At 34.1% G+C, this 17,024-nt stretch overlaps 1 protein-coding gene across 2 annotated transcripts in view; it reads right to left on the minus strand.

The window, feature by feature from the left end:
* Positions 1 to 17,024, minus strand: part of RTEL1_1 (Regulator of telomere elongation helicase 1) — a 46,076-nt gene that overhangs the window by 1,924 nt on the left and 27,128 nt on the right. Inside the window, exons 13-22 of one of the 2 annotated variants that reach the window (XM_051217622.1) lie at positions 16,368 to 16,606; positions 13,922 to 14,017; positions 12,800 to 12,954; positions 11,296 to 11,381; positions 9,933 to 10,010; positions 8,456 to 8,778; positions 7,103 to 7,277; positions 6,101 to 6,244; positions 4,175 to 4,354; positions 2,024 to 2,420 (exon numbers count right to left, since the gene is read on the minus strand). In XM_051217622.1, coding sequence (XP_051065036.1) covers positions 2,024 to 2,420; positions 4,175 to 4,354; positions 6,101 to 6,244; positions 7,103 to 7,277; positions 8,456 to 8,778; positions 9,933 to 10,010; positions 11,296 to 11,381; positions 12,800 to 12,954; positions 13,922 to 14,017; positions 16,368 to 16,606 — 1,873 coding nt within the window. Of the gene's footprint in view, positions 1 to 2,023; positions 2,421 to 4,174; positions 4,355 to 6,100; positions 6,245 to 7,102; positions 7,278 to 8,455; positions 8,779 to 9,932; positions 10,011 to 10,117; positions 12,955 to 13,921; positions 14,018 to 14,687; positions 14,718 to 16,367; positions 16,607 to 17,024 lie in introns of those variants that run through there. The other variant, XM_051217623.1, reaches the window with a different exon arrangement.

Raw genomic sequence — 17,024 nt, forward strand, 5'->3', positions numbered from 1 at the left:
ATTTTGATGAGAAGACGAAGGTTATCAAAATCACATGCTAAATTCACGCAATACATTTCGAAAAATCTGATCACATACTTGTCAAGACACCATTCACGGAAAACATCTAACTTGATACCAATCCTATATGCGTTCAAAACCATATGTATTCACAATGGAGGGATCTTATTGGATCAATGACATTCACTTATTTGTAGCTATTTAGATATATGTTCAGCCACCACTACTTGAAGATCACGATCACTCCTACTTAAATATATCTTTCCGCATATATATTTAAATTGATAGACTCAATGGGATTTGAAACAATCGTTAATATGCTGTTTTGGTTTCGGTGAAAGATAAACGCTGACTTTTCGACAGTGAATAATTGGACTGTGAAAAATATAATAATTTTTATTTTCAGTCTTTTTAAAATAAGACCATCTAAGTCACCCATGCACGGCAGTGTGGTACTCAGTTTTTGAGTCCGAAACTTCAGTTATTTACTGTCTCCAAACTACATGATTGATGAATTCATGTATGTTCTCCAACTCTCAGTGAGGCTGAAAATGCTATAAGGAAACTACAGCGATGGAGAGCAGCAGGGTTCGAAGGACTCACTCCTAAAATTTTTAAGGCTGGTGTTCTAGGTTTAGCACTTAAATTAACTGAGGTCTTAGCTAAAATCTGGAAACTGGATGTAATCCAATTTGACTAGTCTCTTTCAATAATCGTCCTAGTTTATGAGGAACGACAAAATGTTCTTGCGACAATCACAGAGAAATCAATCTGACTACTACTATAATATCTAAACCAGTTTCAATAATAATCCGACGCTAAGTTGCGGTTCACTAAGAGCAAACCTGATAAGACAAGACTGGTTTCAAACCTCAACATGGATGTGTAGACTAAATATTCACTGCTCGGCAGATTTTGGAAATAGACGTACCCTCCGACAGTAGTTGTATTCCTTGATCTTCATGCGGTATACGACTTCACGGATTGACAGCTTTTGTAGCAATGTCTGTCATTGAAAGGATTGCCAAAGAAGCATGCTAACTCTGTACAAACTCCCTACTTGAACAGTACTGGTCGATTCAGAGTTTATGGCGAACTGTCATCGGAACTGGTTACTTCAAGTGGTGTTTCTCAGGGTTTTTCGCTTACTCATCTTTATGCAACCTTGTCATTAACATGCTTTTAAAGATAACACTTTCATCGTCTGACTTTTCGAGGGTCGCTCTTGTAGGAGATTCACTTGTTAACTTAGAATACCAAGATGATATAGTTCTGTTTGGTGAAGGTGCTGACAAAATGCTCACCAAGGTAGGTGATGTCTAATGTGGGAGCAAGTTGAAAGAAAGCTAGAGTTGCTCGAAGCAAGACATGGCATCAGTCCATGAAGTAACTGACTGATGAACTGGTTCATGTTGGTAGGTGTAGACTATCTGGTTATGGTCCGCGTGATCGTCGTAACTAGTGGTTAAAGACTTTTAATGATGTCGTCAAAATCTCTTGCAATGTCGCAGGTGCACTAGCTTTTTTGTCTTCCCTCAAATCCTGATGTTCTAAGTTCTCCATAACGTTTTTTGTGTGTATTTCACTAACTTATATTCTCTTCTGGGATCGTATCTTCGATGCGTAATCTTTCCAATTACCACTCATACTGTTAATACCTCTTCTATTCTGAGATTTGGTCTGACAATTTCATCTCGCTGTGCTAGTGGTGCATATCAACTTGAACTGAGGTACATACCTACCAAACTGTTCATTACATTTGACTAACTGAATGTGATGGCTTTCTAAATATTGAATAATTTAAAACAGCTTTTATGGTCTGAAATTAGTTGAGGGAATGGAAAGACGAATGATCAATACTTTCAATGAAGTAATCTATGCAAAACAACAAGAATGATAAATATTTCCCATTCATATTTGACTGATCTCAAGTACTTTTAGCACCACACGCGCTAAGAGAAACTGACTATTATGGTGTCCTAGATAGACTACACGATATCTATTCATATATAGGATATCTTACCTTGTAAAAGTCCAGGTGCTTCTAATGGTATAAATATTCTAGATAATTGAGTGAATAATACTTCTACCAGTTGATTAGACTGATTGATCAATGTATTTTGATTTAGTGTTATAGCTTGTCTATATTCTTTCATAACTTGTTTAAAATCATTTAGACGACTTGCATAAACAGATTCATTGGTTCCATTCGATTTAAGAACAGATTTTAACAAGGTCATATATTTAGATGATAAAGAATTATCATTATTTAAAATAGTTGTAGATGAAACATTTTCTGATAATTCTGTAGAATTATTTTTCTGTTCCAAAAGTTTTATTCGTTTACATGGTTTTCGTTGTAATAACTTCTGTTCTAATAGATCACCAGAGTATGAATTAGAATTTGATATATATTTATTCTGAGAACATAAATATAAAACCATCAAGAAAGTTTAATTAGTAACTTTAAAGATAATAAAATATATAATAAATATCAGAAGGGATTTTGTGGAGATTTTAGTAATTTCAATAGTTGAAATCATGAGTCAATTGAAGTTAGACCACCATGGAAAATCTGGAAGCACTGAACGGCCGTTACGTCCTAGTATGGTAATCGTCAGCAGTGCGCACCCACGATCCCGCCCCCGCGAGATTCGAACCCAGTCTCGCGTGCGAGCGCTCAACCATTTGACCAGTGAGCCGTCATCCATGGTGGTCTAGCTTCAATTGACTCATGATTTCAACTATTGAGATTGTTATATCCGAGTGGAGATTAAATTACAGGTAACTCCCGAGGACTATTCATGGACTAATATTCTATAAATATTCTTATTGTATAACTACTCAACAATTACACTATGTATATTTATATTCCTTTTACGATAAGCTTTATTTTGACCTATAATTTATTATTATACGATTTACGGTTCTTAATCTATGCTCAGTCTATTATTCACTGTCCCCCTCGTGCACAGCCACTTTCTGGGCTTATTTGTGTACAAATATTATTTCCTATTTTATGGTACGTTGCGGTCTGTCTGGTTGATATATAAACCGAGTATGTTTGAAATAAACGATCTGCTCTGATTCGGAAGCTGGTATCTTGTTCTGGACTCAAGTGGAAGGGCTCGTAGGACATAGGACCAATAAGGACACTAAACTGCCCACACCGGTTGAACGTCATTGGTTGGCCTAGTGCGAAGATTCGTATAAGTCGTATCCGGATTGGTCGATAGGTCGCGTGATAGCAAAACAAGACATCCAAGGTCATAACAATTGGCGACGGGGATTTTGGCAAAAACAAAATAATTGGGAGACGCAAGGTCATAACAGAGATATAGTAAACATGTTCAAACAAACAGTGAAAAAACGTTAACGCACGATTAGAAAAAGGAAATGAAACTTGAAAGAAATCGCGAAATCAACTATATCTTCGAACATATAAATGATAAATCAAATAAATTATAGTTCTTAAGTATGATTTTTGTTTAAGATTTCACATAAACCTCGCTAAATTAATCACTGCTTAGTAGCAACGGCCAGTGACTCAGGTTTTATAATTTTATACGTTCACATGAAAAGATGTCACAGATCGATATGGCAAAGAATAAATACCGAATGAATTTACCTGCTGAAATGTTACAATACTCTTATATGAAACATTTAATCTAACTTCGAAATTTTACAAACGGTAAATCATACTTAGCCAACAAAACTTACGAATGTTCATTTTTTATTTTGTCGAATTGAAGTCGTTACCTTCCATTTGTAGACAGCGATGGCTCTGAGTATCAACAACTCCGAACAGCTTCATGTAGCAGACTATAAGTAAAAACTACAAGTGAAAATCTACCGAACCTCAGAAGGTATGGTTCAGAACAATGACGCTCCTAGTTGAAAGATCATACCCACAGAATACAATAGAGGAAATTATTTTTTTAAAGTACTCCATCATTTTATTAAATATTGATGAGAAACTGAATATATCGGTAGAGCTACAAATGAAATATCAACGATGTTTTTTGTTTAGACTAGAAATCAAACCAGCTAGTACAACAACTAGGCTCCATGAAACTGTCAATATGCTGGAAAATTTCCTTTCAACCAATATTAATGAAACTATCAACATAAATTCCAAGACTGAAATCTATACATTTATTGTTAAATTGCTTACCTGGTCTATATTCTCTGATTCAATGTACACCGTATCAAATATGGATGCTGATGACGAGATCGAATCTATTTTATAATCAACATTACATTCATGAAGTTTTGATGAACACTGTGAGTGATTCGAATGATAACTTGTTATGAGAGTAACTGAATCATTCACATTTGGACTGAATATATTCAGCTTAATTTAAAGGGTTAGTGAGAGAAGTGAAATAAGTAACCAACATTGTGTTAATTTATATATATATATATATATATATATATATATATATATATATCAGTGCATAAAAGGAGAAAGACATCATGATATTATCACTAATAACTACGAACTATCAACGCAGTTGGATGCCGGTTGAGTGGTCTAGAGGTTAAGCGTTCGAATCCCACGAGTGAGGTCGTGGATGTACATTTTTGAGGAGCCCCATACTAGGACGAAACGGCTGTCCAGGTTATCCATAGTGGTCTAGCTTTAAACGACTAATATGACTAATGAATTCAACTATTAGATAGTATGAGAGTTCACAGAATAGATTATGTAAATCTCAACACAACAATACGGGAAGCAGTGAACTTGCCGGATGGTTTGTGGCAATAATCAAAATCATTTGCATGCATTATTAGGATCTTATGAAATCGCTGAAATATTATCGTTTAAAACAGACCTGCAATCGAGGTAGAAAGCAAGCAGTCTTAAGCCTAATTAAAAATGGTAAGTAAATAGGTGATGACGTACCTACTAAAGTGCTTGGGATATGTACTACACATTATAATCAATAGTAAACCTGTAATCAAACAAACCCAAGAGTGCTAGTAGAGTTTAAAGAACCACTGAACGGCTATACGAAAAGAAGGAATAAATTTATGCAATCAGTAGTGTTAAGTGACGCGGATAATTCACTTTTATCTCAGAAAGTGTTTAAGATAAACTCCACAATCAAGACGATGAAATTTTAAACCACATACTAAAATGAAGTTATTCTCATTCTGTATATTTTGAACATACTACTAATGTACAGCTGTTTATTCGCTATCAAATCCAGTTATTCGTATTTTTGTCCACAAATGCAGGGTATTCGTACTCCGAATTCTGGCAAACCATATTCACAATTACCTGGTTATGTTCGGCTTCACTTGACATTGCGTTACTTATCTATTACCCTTCATTTCCATTTCAAGCATTCTTTTCTTTCTCATCTTACCCAGCAGTTTGTCTATGATGAAAATTCTGTTCCGTCTAAATGATTGCAAGTAAATGAATGGTAGAAGTTTGAAACAGCCGTTCTGGAACGAAGAATGACTTGCAAACTAGGCTCAATCAACATACACATACTGATGCAGGTCGGATGAAAGGTAGGTTTAGCTATATTTTTGGTAAGTTTTGAGAACGTTTGCTTTAAATACAGAACCTGTATTTAAGAATAGTTAGATAATTAAGACTCGTTCTCCGTCTGTTGAGTCGTAAAGCTAGTTTCACGCGCGTTTATAAAGGGACTCTGTTGCAACCTCATCCAGTTTGGCTGATATGGGCGTAGTATTAGGCGCGAAAGTAGAGGCAGAACTAGTCGACTATTTATGTTGCCGTCAGACTGGAGTTTCGTCGAAGTGAGAAGAAACTGGGGAGGAAAACGATACATTTTTACAGTCTCCTCCTATGATCTAAGACTTTACAAACTGGATGCAATGCAACCTAAAACGGTGCACCACTGTGATAAGATCACTGTTAATCCATATTTTTTATTGATAAAACACTAGATCAAGAAAGTAAACAGCTTAGAGGATTAAAGTATAAATAAGTAATCAATAAGCTCTTTATAGTTCTAAACTACTCATGATACAGTGAGTATATCAGAAAAATTCTCTTCAAAATAGTTATAATAAGCATAAAATGATGTATGCTATTAAAATTACTAAATACGAATTGAATTACTTCAAAAGCTGAAGGGAGATTTGATATCAAGTTAGATCTTTCTAAAGATGCTTGTGTTCGATTTACTGATCGCAGTGAACTTTTCTCAGTTAACATATTATTTACAATTGAAGTAGTATCAACAGGTCGATCGATGGATGGATACTGTAAATAAAGGAAACCATCTATATAGAGAAGTGAAAACAATGATATTATTTTATAATCCTAATCAATTATATCAGTCTAGAGTAATATCGAATTTATGTTTTGGATGGGAAAGATTTTATATTAAAACTTTTATAAAATTATCATCGTACTCGGAAAGACTGACTACTGACGTTAGGAGACTAGTAAAATTATTCAGTATTATTCAGTTTAGTAGATTAAAGAAGTTACAGTTATACAATTCAATAGTCTGTCTAGAAATAAGTTAAATTTGTTTGAATCCAAATAGAAATATGGTAATGGTCGAGTAAGTAAACAATGATAATATTTTATTTCCTCTTTAAATGTATCACAATTTTCATTCTTAAAATATTAAGCCAACGAGAGAAAATTAGATTTTCTTTATATGTAGTTATCAGATCTAGTTTCCAATCAGCAGGGCCAAAATGTAAACTCATTTGATGGTAAAAAGATTGTTGTAAACCGAATTATGATGCGATACGGAGGATCATCGTTGAACAATCATTTGAATGGAACTCATCACTATACATCAACTTCCTTGATTATGAGAAAGCATATGACAGTGCGAATAGGAGGAAATTATGGAAAATTCTTCGATACTATGTAATGGGTATGTGAGAAAATCGTCAACATCATCCTGAATTCATATGACGGACTACACTGCAAAGTCATGCATGGAGAACAGCTGACAGACGCACTGCTGAGGAGTCCCATACCAGGTGGTCTAGCTTCAACTGACTCATGATTTCAACCTGTGAAATTTCCAAAAACTCTCCACAAAACCCATTCTCAATGAAAATCATTTCTAACAATGAATAACAATTGAAAGTAACTTACTTTATTGCGCATATTACAAAAGAATTCATATGTATCTTTTACAACTAATTCCACCTTATTGTATATTTTGCATTTTGTTTGCATCCAACCAGCTAAATTCATTTGGGCATTATTTGATGCAAAACGTTCATCACATAAATATATAATACCATAATCTTTGTAATGACGAATTACTCTATTTTAAATAGATTAAAATGAACAAAAAAAGAATTATTGAAATCTGTACAAAACAGTATTGTTTAAAATGGAATATGAGCAGTATAGAAACAACGTAAATTTATGGGCAAAACAGTTATATATTCATAAAAACAAGGGTTTATGTAAGAAATTTTTTTTATTATTAGAAAGCAAAGAAAGAGTGAATTATCTTAGTGACTAATACCACATCAAAAATATCGGGTGTGATCATCATGATTAATTAATAACAAATTCTGGGGGTGATTCAGAAAACTTCTCGCAAAGTACAAGAAAGGTTCAGGAAAACACTAAGACGCATTTTATCCAATCAGCGTTCACTTGAAGTTTAACCAGAAACATCAAGGAAGTGAGAAATCACATGTAGTTTTTGATTGGCTGATTACTATACTACTACTATGTTCAGCAACATCCCAGAATTTTCGGGAAACCCAAGTTCCAGCTTGCGGGTTACGAGAATAGCTTAGGAACTGAATACAACGTTCGATTAGCAAGTCATATCACAAATAAACGAATAACAACAATTTTAACATAAAAACAACATCCTAACATGTCCGTATTAACAGGCGAACAATGTGTTGAGCAATTTTGTCAATATAAATTCACACACTGATATATATCTTCCATAGGCTATTTTAGTAATAAGCAATACTACACAATGTCTAGCTTAACAGAATTAAGTGTGATATCAATGCATATAACTAAAACTAGACGTCCTTGAGTATGTCTATGATTCAGTTCCTTTAAGCAGATAATAACCGGATTGATAAATCAACGACGGAATCTTAAACGTGTTCAACAGCCTCATAGTACATTATTCCTGAGCTCGAGTCAAAAGTTGTATGGTTACTAAAAATAAAGTCTTATTAAATATGCTAGTCGGGCTAATAACTCCTTCTGTAGTTAACGAAATAGGATCTTACGACTTTTTATTAGTGATTTTGATCGATCAAAGAGAATCGTATGTAATTCTTAAGCAATAATTATGAACTTCAAAATATTAGTTATTGTATAATTCACAAATATCTTGAAATTAGTATTATCAACTTATTTATTTAGTTCTGTAAACTATACTACTAATAAAATTACATATTATATCGAAATATTTAAGAAAATTGATTAATTAAATAGTCATAAAAACAGTGTTTTTTTATTTACCTTCCAACAGCTTGATTGATTGCACGCCATGCTTGTAAATTATACCACTGACGACCAGTTGGATATTTATCAACCAGAGTTTTTTGTTGTTGATCATTTGTTGAATTAGATTTCAATTTAACAAATTGTTCATCTAAATAAGACATTTTTAGAAGTACTCTAGGATCATGAATTGGTGCATAAGGTATACCAAGTATAGCGACACCTCGACCAGCATTATCAGCTAAATCTAGCCCTTCACTTACACGTCCACGCATTACAGCGAAAAGAATTGCGCCGATTGAATTTTCAATACATGCAGTTCTTCGATATTCATTAAATATCTAGTTATGATAGAAACAGAAATATCTTAAATTTCACTAAATTATTTAAACAGTATCGTCATTATAGATCAAATAACAGTGTTAAACCAGTTTGGTGTGTGTGTGTGTGTGTGGGGGTATCGAATAACAACTATCCTCGAAAATTGAATGACACAGAAAATATGACATTTTCGAACTAATTAACATTCAAAGAATACAGAACAAGTTATGTTTAACTGAAAACAAGTAGCACTTTGATAAAATGTAAACATATCGAAAATATCCAACGTAGTAAACTGTAAATCATACTATGTGAATTACATAAAAACTGATAATTATCAGATTAAATTGAATGTGAAAATCATCAATTTTATTTGGTCTGCAAAACTCTGTTAATCTAAAGGGATAAATTATACAATGATCGGCTTTTTGTCCATACATCTCAGTTAAACGTACTGAAAAATTGGGGCAATTTGTTCATAAGCGAATGACATAATAATGAATACTTTGGTAAGTGAAAATTATTTGATGGATCAACTAAACCGCATATGTTGTATCATTAGTTTAGAAGCAATCAGCTACAACGTAGCACCAGGCACATATGTGCATCGGTCCAAGACCCCATGCCTCATTACTACAACAAGATGAAGAACAAATTCATAGAAGTAGTTACTTCAATGGTAGTAATATGTAAAAAGAAAGGTTGCGTATAAAGATATAATATAGGGAGAAAGAATTAGTTGGTAGAAAGAAAGATTTGAAGCGATTTCAATTGCATAGTTTAAAGGAAGACAAATTGTGATCGATTCTGAGCTATGTCACCAAGAGTCTCCAACCATTGGTTACCATAGTCACGCGGACCTCAACCAAGTAGTCTGCATCTACCAACATGGCTAAGACTAGAAGTTAGTGACTTCAAGCACTGATGCCACGTTTTAGTTTGGCCGCCCCTAAGTTCCTTCCAACCATCTCCAACACCGATTAGCATTGCGCGTTACGGTAATCGATGTTCAGGCATACGCAACACGTAGCCCAACCATCTCAGTCGATGAAGATTCACAACCTCATCAACTGATTTACCATCAATAAATGAAATTGAGTAATAAAACTTTATTAAGATGCTTCTTTCCAGATTGAACAAAGTATATATTGAAATTATGCATTGTTATAATCACCTTGTTGAACTGACTTTTTTCACGTGGTTCAATAAAAATATGTTTAAATTTTGATAATTTTTCATAAATATCACCATTCTATTTAAAAGATAAAGAAAAATTAAATATGGAGATGTAATAAAGGGATAATACTGATAATCAAAAAAAAAAATTGTACATTTAGTTCTATAAAAATGATACATATTCGCGTATATTATTCGTTCCAATTGTGAAATATACATGACAATCAATTAAGTTCATAATCATCTCAACTGTAAAAATTTAATAGAAAGTTGATACATTTGTATATCAATTAAATTGAATGTTGGTTCCAATGTGTATTTTGGAACGGGGTTTCAGTAGACTTGGGACAGTATTCTGAGCACTAAAATCGTTGGCTATGGTGGCACGTGAGGAGGACGTTTACAGGTGATAGTCAAGATAGAAGGAATAATAGAAATTAAAGAGAAAAATTGATTATGAATACAGTGTCTTGAGTGCTGTTAGAGGTATGAGGGCGGCTATCACTTCCCGGTTGCCTACACCGCGGAGAGATTCCTCTAGATGTACCTTAAAAGGAAATTAGACTAGAGGTAAGCTTAGTGGCCTGAGAGCGTGACCGCAGTGCCCAAGGGACAACTGCTTGAAGTCAGTCACACACGACCTTTTTGTGAGTAATTTTCGTGTTAGCTCCGTACTTGTTGGGATCTTATCGCTAAAGACAGAAATCCGTGATAATACGAGGTGATCATTTTTAGGGTCGACCTTTCTAACACGACCCTTTCTTGTGGGAAGGCAGCATTGCTGTTATGCTGGTTGTATGAAAGAAACGCCCTACTGCCGTAACACCTCTATACAATTAGCAGCATGAATTCCCCCTCGGACTTTAAATGAACGCTTCTAAAAGTAAAATATGAGACATAACCGATTATTACAAAATAACTTGACACATTCAAATAAGCATAGAAATGATAACAATATTTTGACCATTTCAATTTTATACAAAACAAGTAAGAAGATTAGATCAAAATTGTATTTTGATCGAAACATTCAACACTGTAATCCATTAAAATTTCAATATAACGTGTAAAATGAAAGAAAAATCAATTCATGAATCAAACAATTTTACTTGTATCAGAAGGGGTTTGGTTGATATTATAGTAATTTTATTAGTTGAGATCATGAGTCAATTGAAGCTATATCACCATGGAAATCTTGGGATCGAATATTGCGAGGCGGGATCATGGAAGAAGAGTCCCATACTAGAACGAAACGGCCGTCTAGAGCTTACAGGTTTTCCATGGTGGTCTAGCTTGAATTGACTCATGATCTCAACTATTATAATTTTATTTCTTAATAAATATATTCCCTTAAAAAAAACTACCTTCCAAAATTCGATACACTGTGACATAAACGCATATGATGGAAAAAATATTAATAGACCAGCAGGTACGACTTCAGCTAATTGAACTGGAGATCAATTACAAAAGTTGTGTCATTTGATGATGTAGCAAAAATCCAGTGAAGTTTTTCATTTAAAAAAGAAATGAAAATAACGAACAATAATTTTAGTCAGTTTAATCAAATGTAGAAATAATTATACACTGATAGATGGTAGATTATTTCTTAAAAACTAAAAACCGTAAACAACTCTGTTCTTCAATGCTTTTGATACTGATAAGTTGAGAAAATGAAAAATCAAACAATAATCTCCGTATCAATCATTTGCAAATTTTGTATACATTCTTAACTATGACTACTATGCCGACATGGTGGTCAGCTTACCTATCCTGATGACCGAATCGAGCCAAATTGGCTGGGACACTTATTCAATAAGGTCCTAAAACTAAAAGTACCAAATTAAAGCTAGAGACCCAAGTTGTACTGCTAACTGTATGGTGTGATGGCAGTAGTGATTTCTAAGCGGTATATTCAGCGATGTCGCTTAACCACAACGTACAAAGGGGTTAAGAAAGGTAGGTCTTAAAAGCAGAATACCTCAAATTGACCAGTGGAATTTTTTCGCTGGCAGTAAGGTTAGAAAAAATGAAGCTAACATATCAAAATGTCACAAAAAGGTCAAGTGCAGCGGGCCTTTTTCTGGGTTTAATGAAAACGCTACCGAGTACTCAAATTCACCCCAAATCAAGCATTATTTTTAGAAAACTTAATAAATATTCTTCCATAATATAGGCAGCAGGGAAGTGTCATCTTACACCATCAAACCTAACTATTTTCAATGAGATTATTTTTCAACTTCCTTTATATGACAGTAGAATTTTTGAAGAATTTCATTTACATTGTAACGTACACGTTAAGTTTTTGGCTAGATATAACTCATTATGCACACCTTCAACAGGCTCATCGTAAATTGAGTGCTCTTATAAGAGGACCTTTGTGGATATCTATCAGTTCATTTCAGTCGTACGACTTGGATTGATTTTGTAAACATATTGATCCCAGGTGCCTAGACCGAAATTGCTTTTTTCAGGAGGCCGATCCCAGAGCCTTTGACCTAGAAGTCTAATCCACAAGGCAGTGGAGCAACGTTAAGAGATGCAGTTTTATGGTAGCCGGTGATCGACAATAGGTTCATACGCCATTTGTTCCCTCAGGATACTGGAGCCTATGTGTACCATTGGTTAAGAATCAGGGTTTTCCAACTTCAAACAACTCGGTTCAAACGTCGAACATTCTCTTTTTGTTCTCTTGATATCGTGAAAAACACTACCACTGCAAGAAGGTAGTTAGCGAGACTTTCCTGGCAGTGGAGAGCGAGTTCTCCTCGCCCTCAGCTGAATCAGAGAATTTAGGGGCCCTAATAAACAGTGATACAGTGTAATCGTTTATGAAAAATACAAAGTTTTAATTAATAATAATTAACATACTTAATAGTAGACCTAATGAATTTCGATAAGCAGATGTTTCTCGTACAGAATAGGTGGCATTTAATTTCTCTCCATCGGGTCCACGTGGTATAATTGATAAATTCAATTGGTCTGGATTAATAACATGAGGATTACGGAGTGATATGGGAAATTTCCTAGATGATTAAAATTATGATTATTTTGAATGTATTAATAAAGTTAAAAATCATAACATAAATGAACATGTCAAACTAACTCGTTTAATGGTCAGATAAATTGAACAACTTTGTGCAAATTCATTTTTCATTTACAAACTTATTTATTTATGAATTAACACTGTTGCTCTTATTCACTGGTTATCAATTGATATTCCTATGAGAGTATATTTAAGCTTCGTATTTTTAATTGTAGATTGTTTTAAAATTTGTTGTTTTTTCTTTGGACGTTATGTAGATAAACCAGATACAGTTATCTGGTTACCAGGTTGATCAGTTTCTTGGTGAAAAATACTACAGTGGAAAGATGTCGTTTGATATTTTAATTGTATTTGTGATGATAGCACAGTGTTCGGATTGTATTTGAAGACTCTATTGGCTTAAACTGATTTCCATATCTTATTTGTGCTTAATTATGATATTGCTAAACATATTTCTCAGATTTTATATCATAAACAATGCACATTTTGATCATTCTCAATAAACTATAGGGACGAATGATTAAATCAGAAACCATGGAATCATACAAGTTTGAAACAACGTTTTTCATAAATAAACACAGAGGAGTATTCAGTCTTCATTTTTTGTGTTAATGTGTTAATATGTCTTGTGAATCTAGAACTTAGTTCTAAGAAATGATTAAGTTATAGTGTTTAAAGTCGATTTATTAGTTCGATTTCAAACGACTCCGTAGTTTATCTACGTACTTGTTTGAATGACAATTGCTGCTCTATTAAACATCGAATTCTATTTTGTTAGATATTAAATAGATCTTATAAATTCTAAATAACTAATTTCTGTTATGAACAATGTGGAAGCAATTCTATTACAAAATATGCAGTCAAATGTAAATATATAACATAAATACGTATTCACTATACAGTTTAATGTTACCAAACTGTTAGTTCAGTGTACATAATCAACTTACAAGTTTAATTCAGCTTCTATTGGTTCAATTGGATAGAGTGTACCACTAGTTAAAATGATACAACGTACATTTTGTTGGATCAATTGTTGTATAGCACTAAATACAAGAATTTGTGAATATAAAGTGTGTGCAAGAAAAAAAAGAGAAAAAATTTCAACATGACCAATACATTGAATGAATTTGATCACTGTTTGGCAGTAAATACATAAACACATTGTCAGAGTTTGCATAATATACACTTTCAAAACTAATTCATAATATTCTCTTTCAGATAGTAGTTCGAATATTTGCAGGGAAATTTTGAGTAAAAAACAAGTCACCATTTAGTAGAAAAAGCTGTTTGATGCCCTATACATGCAAATGTATAACGTAGGGTTTTAAACTCATTTTATTATCCAGAGTTTAATACAAGGGATCGTTTGTGTCGAAATTCCGACTGTAATTAGTGTAAGGACTTGCATCACAAAGCTTTTTAGAAAAACATTTCGTGCTTATATTTGTCTGAATGATTGAATGTGTTATTACAAAGTTAACAGTTTCATATAGAATAGCAATTACTTGGATGCGTTGATCTACTAAATCTTCTCCAGTCAATATTCTTAGGTAGTCAAAGATAAGGCTCTAACAATAAGTAGATCTATTATCATTCATAATATTCGTAAAGTAGAGCAAATCGTTGTAATGCATACATACTCAATAATGGATATACATCCATGTCACAAGCTTCATAAGTGATATAAAGATTTAGTTATGTTCCTGTACTTACATTTACTTAGTGATCAAGCAGCTTTCAGATCTGTGAAACAAATAACATAATATATAACAAATAAGTCATTTCTTGCATCCAGTAGTCAAACAGCAAGTTTCATTTACAACGTTTGACATTAATGAAAACATTTCTAAAAAATTTTCACAGTATTTATTCTATAAGCATTCTTGTTAGACAGAATAATACTGTCTACATATCCTACACGAATTAGAAAAATTTGTAAGTACAAACTTATGTGTAGTAGGTATTCACTTGACAAAGATTGCACAATAGTGGAAAAAGTCAATCACTTCGATGAATACAATCAGTCACAATCACAATGATAGCACTAGTCAGTAGATAATAAACTGAACCGTTCGATATGAAGGCTTACTTGAATGTATGGCACAAGAGATAAAATGACAGTAACAAACACCATGGTAAAAAGAGAAAACGTTTGTCCCGATGTAACTGAATTATATTTACGCTACACAATGTTTTCTGTCACCGATTCGGACACGGCGTGGGCCTTTGGTAATACTTTTTGCAACTAAGATGATCAGTAGGTACACGAAGTGATAATATGCCTCGACTTGAAAACTCTTAGTCTATCGCAAACTAACATTATAATAGTTGAAACCTTACGACAGATGGTTCTGTTGTGATATCTATGTTCGAAGCACCACAGTAGTAATCTAACACAAAATAGGATGGGCATAAATTCAGATATCTGCCAAAGGTGACATAAATTGGTTATTAACGAGAGATATTTGCATTGACACTGAAATCTCGTCAGTGACCAGCCGACCAGAGATAGTGCAACTCACCTAGTGCCTGAAATATTGAATACACTTAGTCACTATATTTCCTGTCCGTAAACACAAAATACTGATATAGATCAGTCTTGTATTATCATTCACAATTGTTAGTATAGGGGTTGTGGAGATTATTAAGTTTTTGATTGAGATCATGCACCTTTGGAAACCTGGAAGCACTGGACGGCCGTTTCGTCATACAACGGGACTCCTCAGCAGTGCGCATCCACGACCCCTCTCTCGGGATTCGAACCCAGGGCCCTCGGTCTCGCGCGCGAACGCTTAACCTACGGGACCACTGGGCCGGCATCCAACGGCGTTAATGTCTAACATCAACCAATCCACGAAACTGCGCGACCATCTTCCATTGTACTGAGGTAGATACCTGTCTCTGGCCGAAATGGATTAGCTCCACTGGTCACGGCTTCTCACCAGAACTCTGAGAATTCCCTCACGAAGCTAGTCACTAGGTGGTCTAACATCAATCGGTTCATGATCTCAATGAAAAACTAAGTAATCTCCACAACCTCTATACTAGTAATTAACATGTGCTTAGACACTATCACCATTGGATGCCGGCTCAGTGGTCCTGTAGGTTAAGCGTTCGCGCGCGAGACCGAAGGCCGTGGGTTCGAATCTCGCGACAGGGATCGTGGATGCGCACTGCTAAGGAGTCCCGTGATAGGACGAAATGGCCGTCCATTGCTTCCAGGTTTCCAAAGGTGGTCTAACATCAGTCGGTTCATGATCTCAATCATTCACAATTGTGTTAACGCTACTAAGTTGTGAGGAAATGATTACTAATCACTTCCACTTGAAATATGATCATCTGTAGAAAGTGGATTTTTACTACAACATATAATCAAATTAGAAAATAACCCACCGTCCAGGACTGAAACACCAATAACTAATTGTACGATTAGCTGCACCAACAGTAGTAGTAGTAGTATTAGGCTGCATATCCCAAGCATTTTTACCATACTTATTACAATTGTTAGCTGATAATATATCATCTTTAATATGTAAACGATAACACGAGATTGAATCATTATGTTGTAGTTTAAAGTGTGTCTTGAAATTGAAAGTTACATTTGCTTCACCCGGGAGGTACCCGAACACAGTCTACAAAAAGATATATATATATATATATAATGTTTTATAGAACAAAGGATGTAGTGATACTGCTAAAAAATATTGTGTGTAAACGAATACCGTTTTTATTTGAAGCTGTCTTCCCGTTTACAATAATTTCAAAAGAATCAAGTCTATAAATTATTCAAATGAATATTATGTTCATTAGAATGCATCTGTTGCACTAATATAAGTAAATTGACAATAATAGTTACATTAAAATACTAAACACCTGACACACAACCTAAAGTAACTGAACTTTAACTAAATAACTCAAATATTATTTACAAGTACAATTATTTAAAAGCGAATCTCTAATCATATACCTTGACGTGGTGGTTGGGATAGCCTATCGAGGAGTACCAATCGAGATCTACTGTCTGGAGCACATGTTCCCTCAGGTTCTTCC

The sequence above is a fragment of the Schistosoma haematobium genome, chromosome 5 (assembly GCF_000699445.3).
Source record: "Schistosoma haematobium chromosome 5, whole genome shotgun sequence".
NCBI classification, from domain to species: domain Eukaryota; kingdom Metazoa; phylum Platyhelminthes; class Trematoda; order Strigeidida; family Schistosomatidae; genus Schistosoma; species Schistosoma haematobium.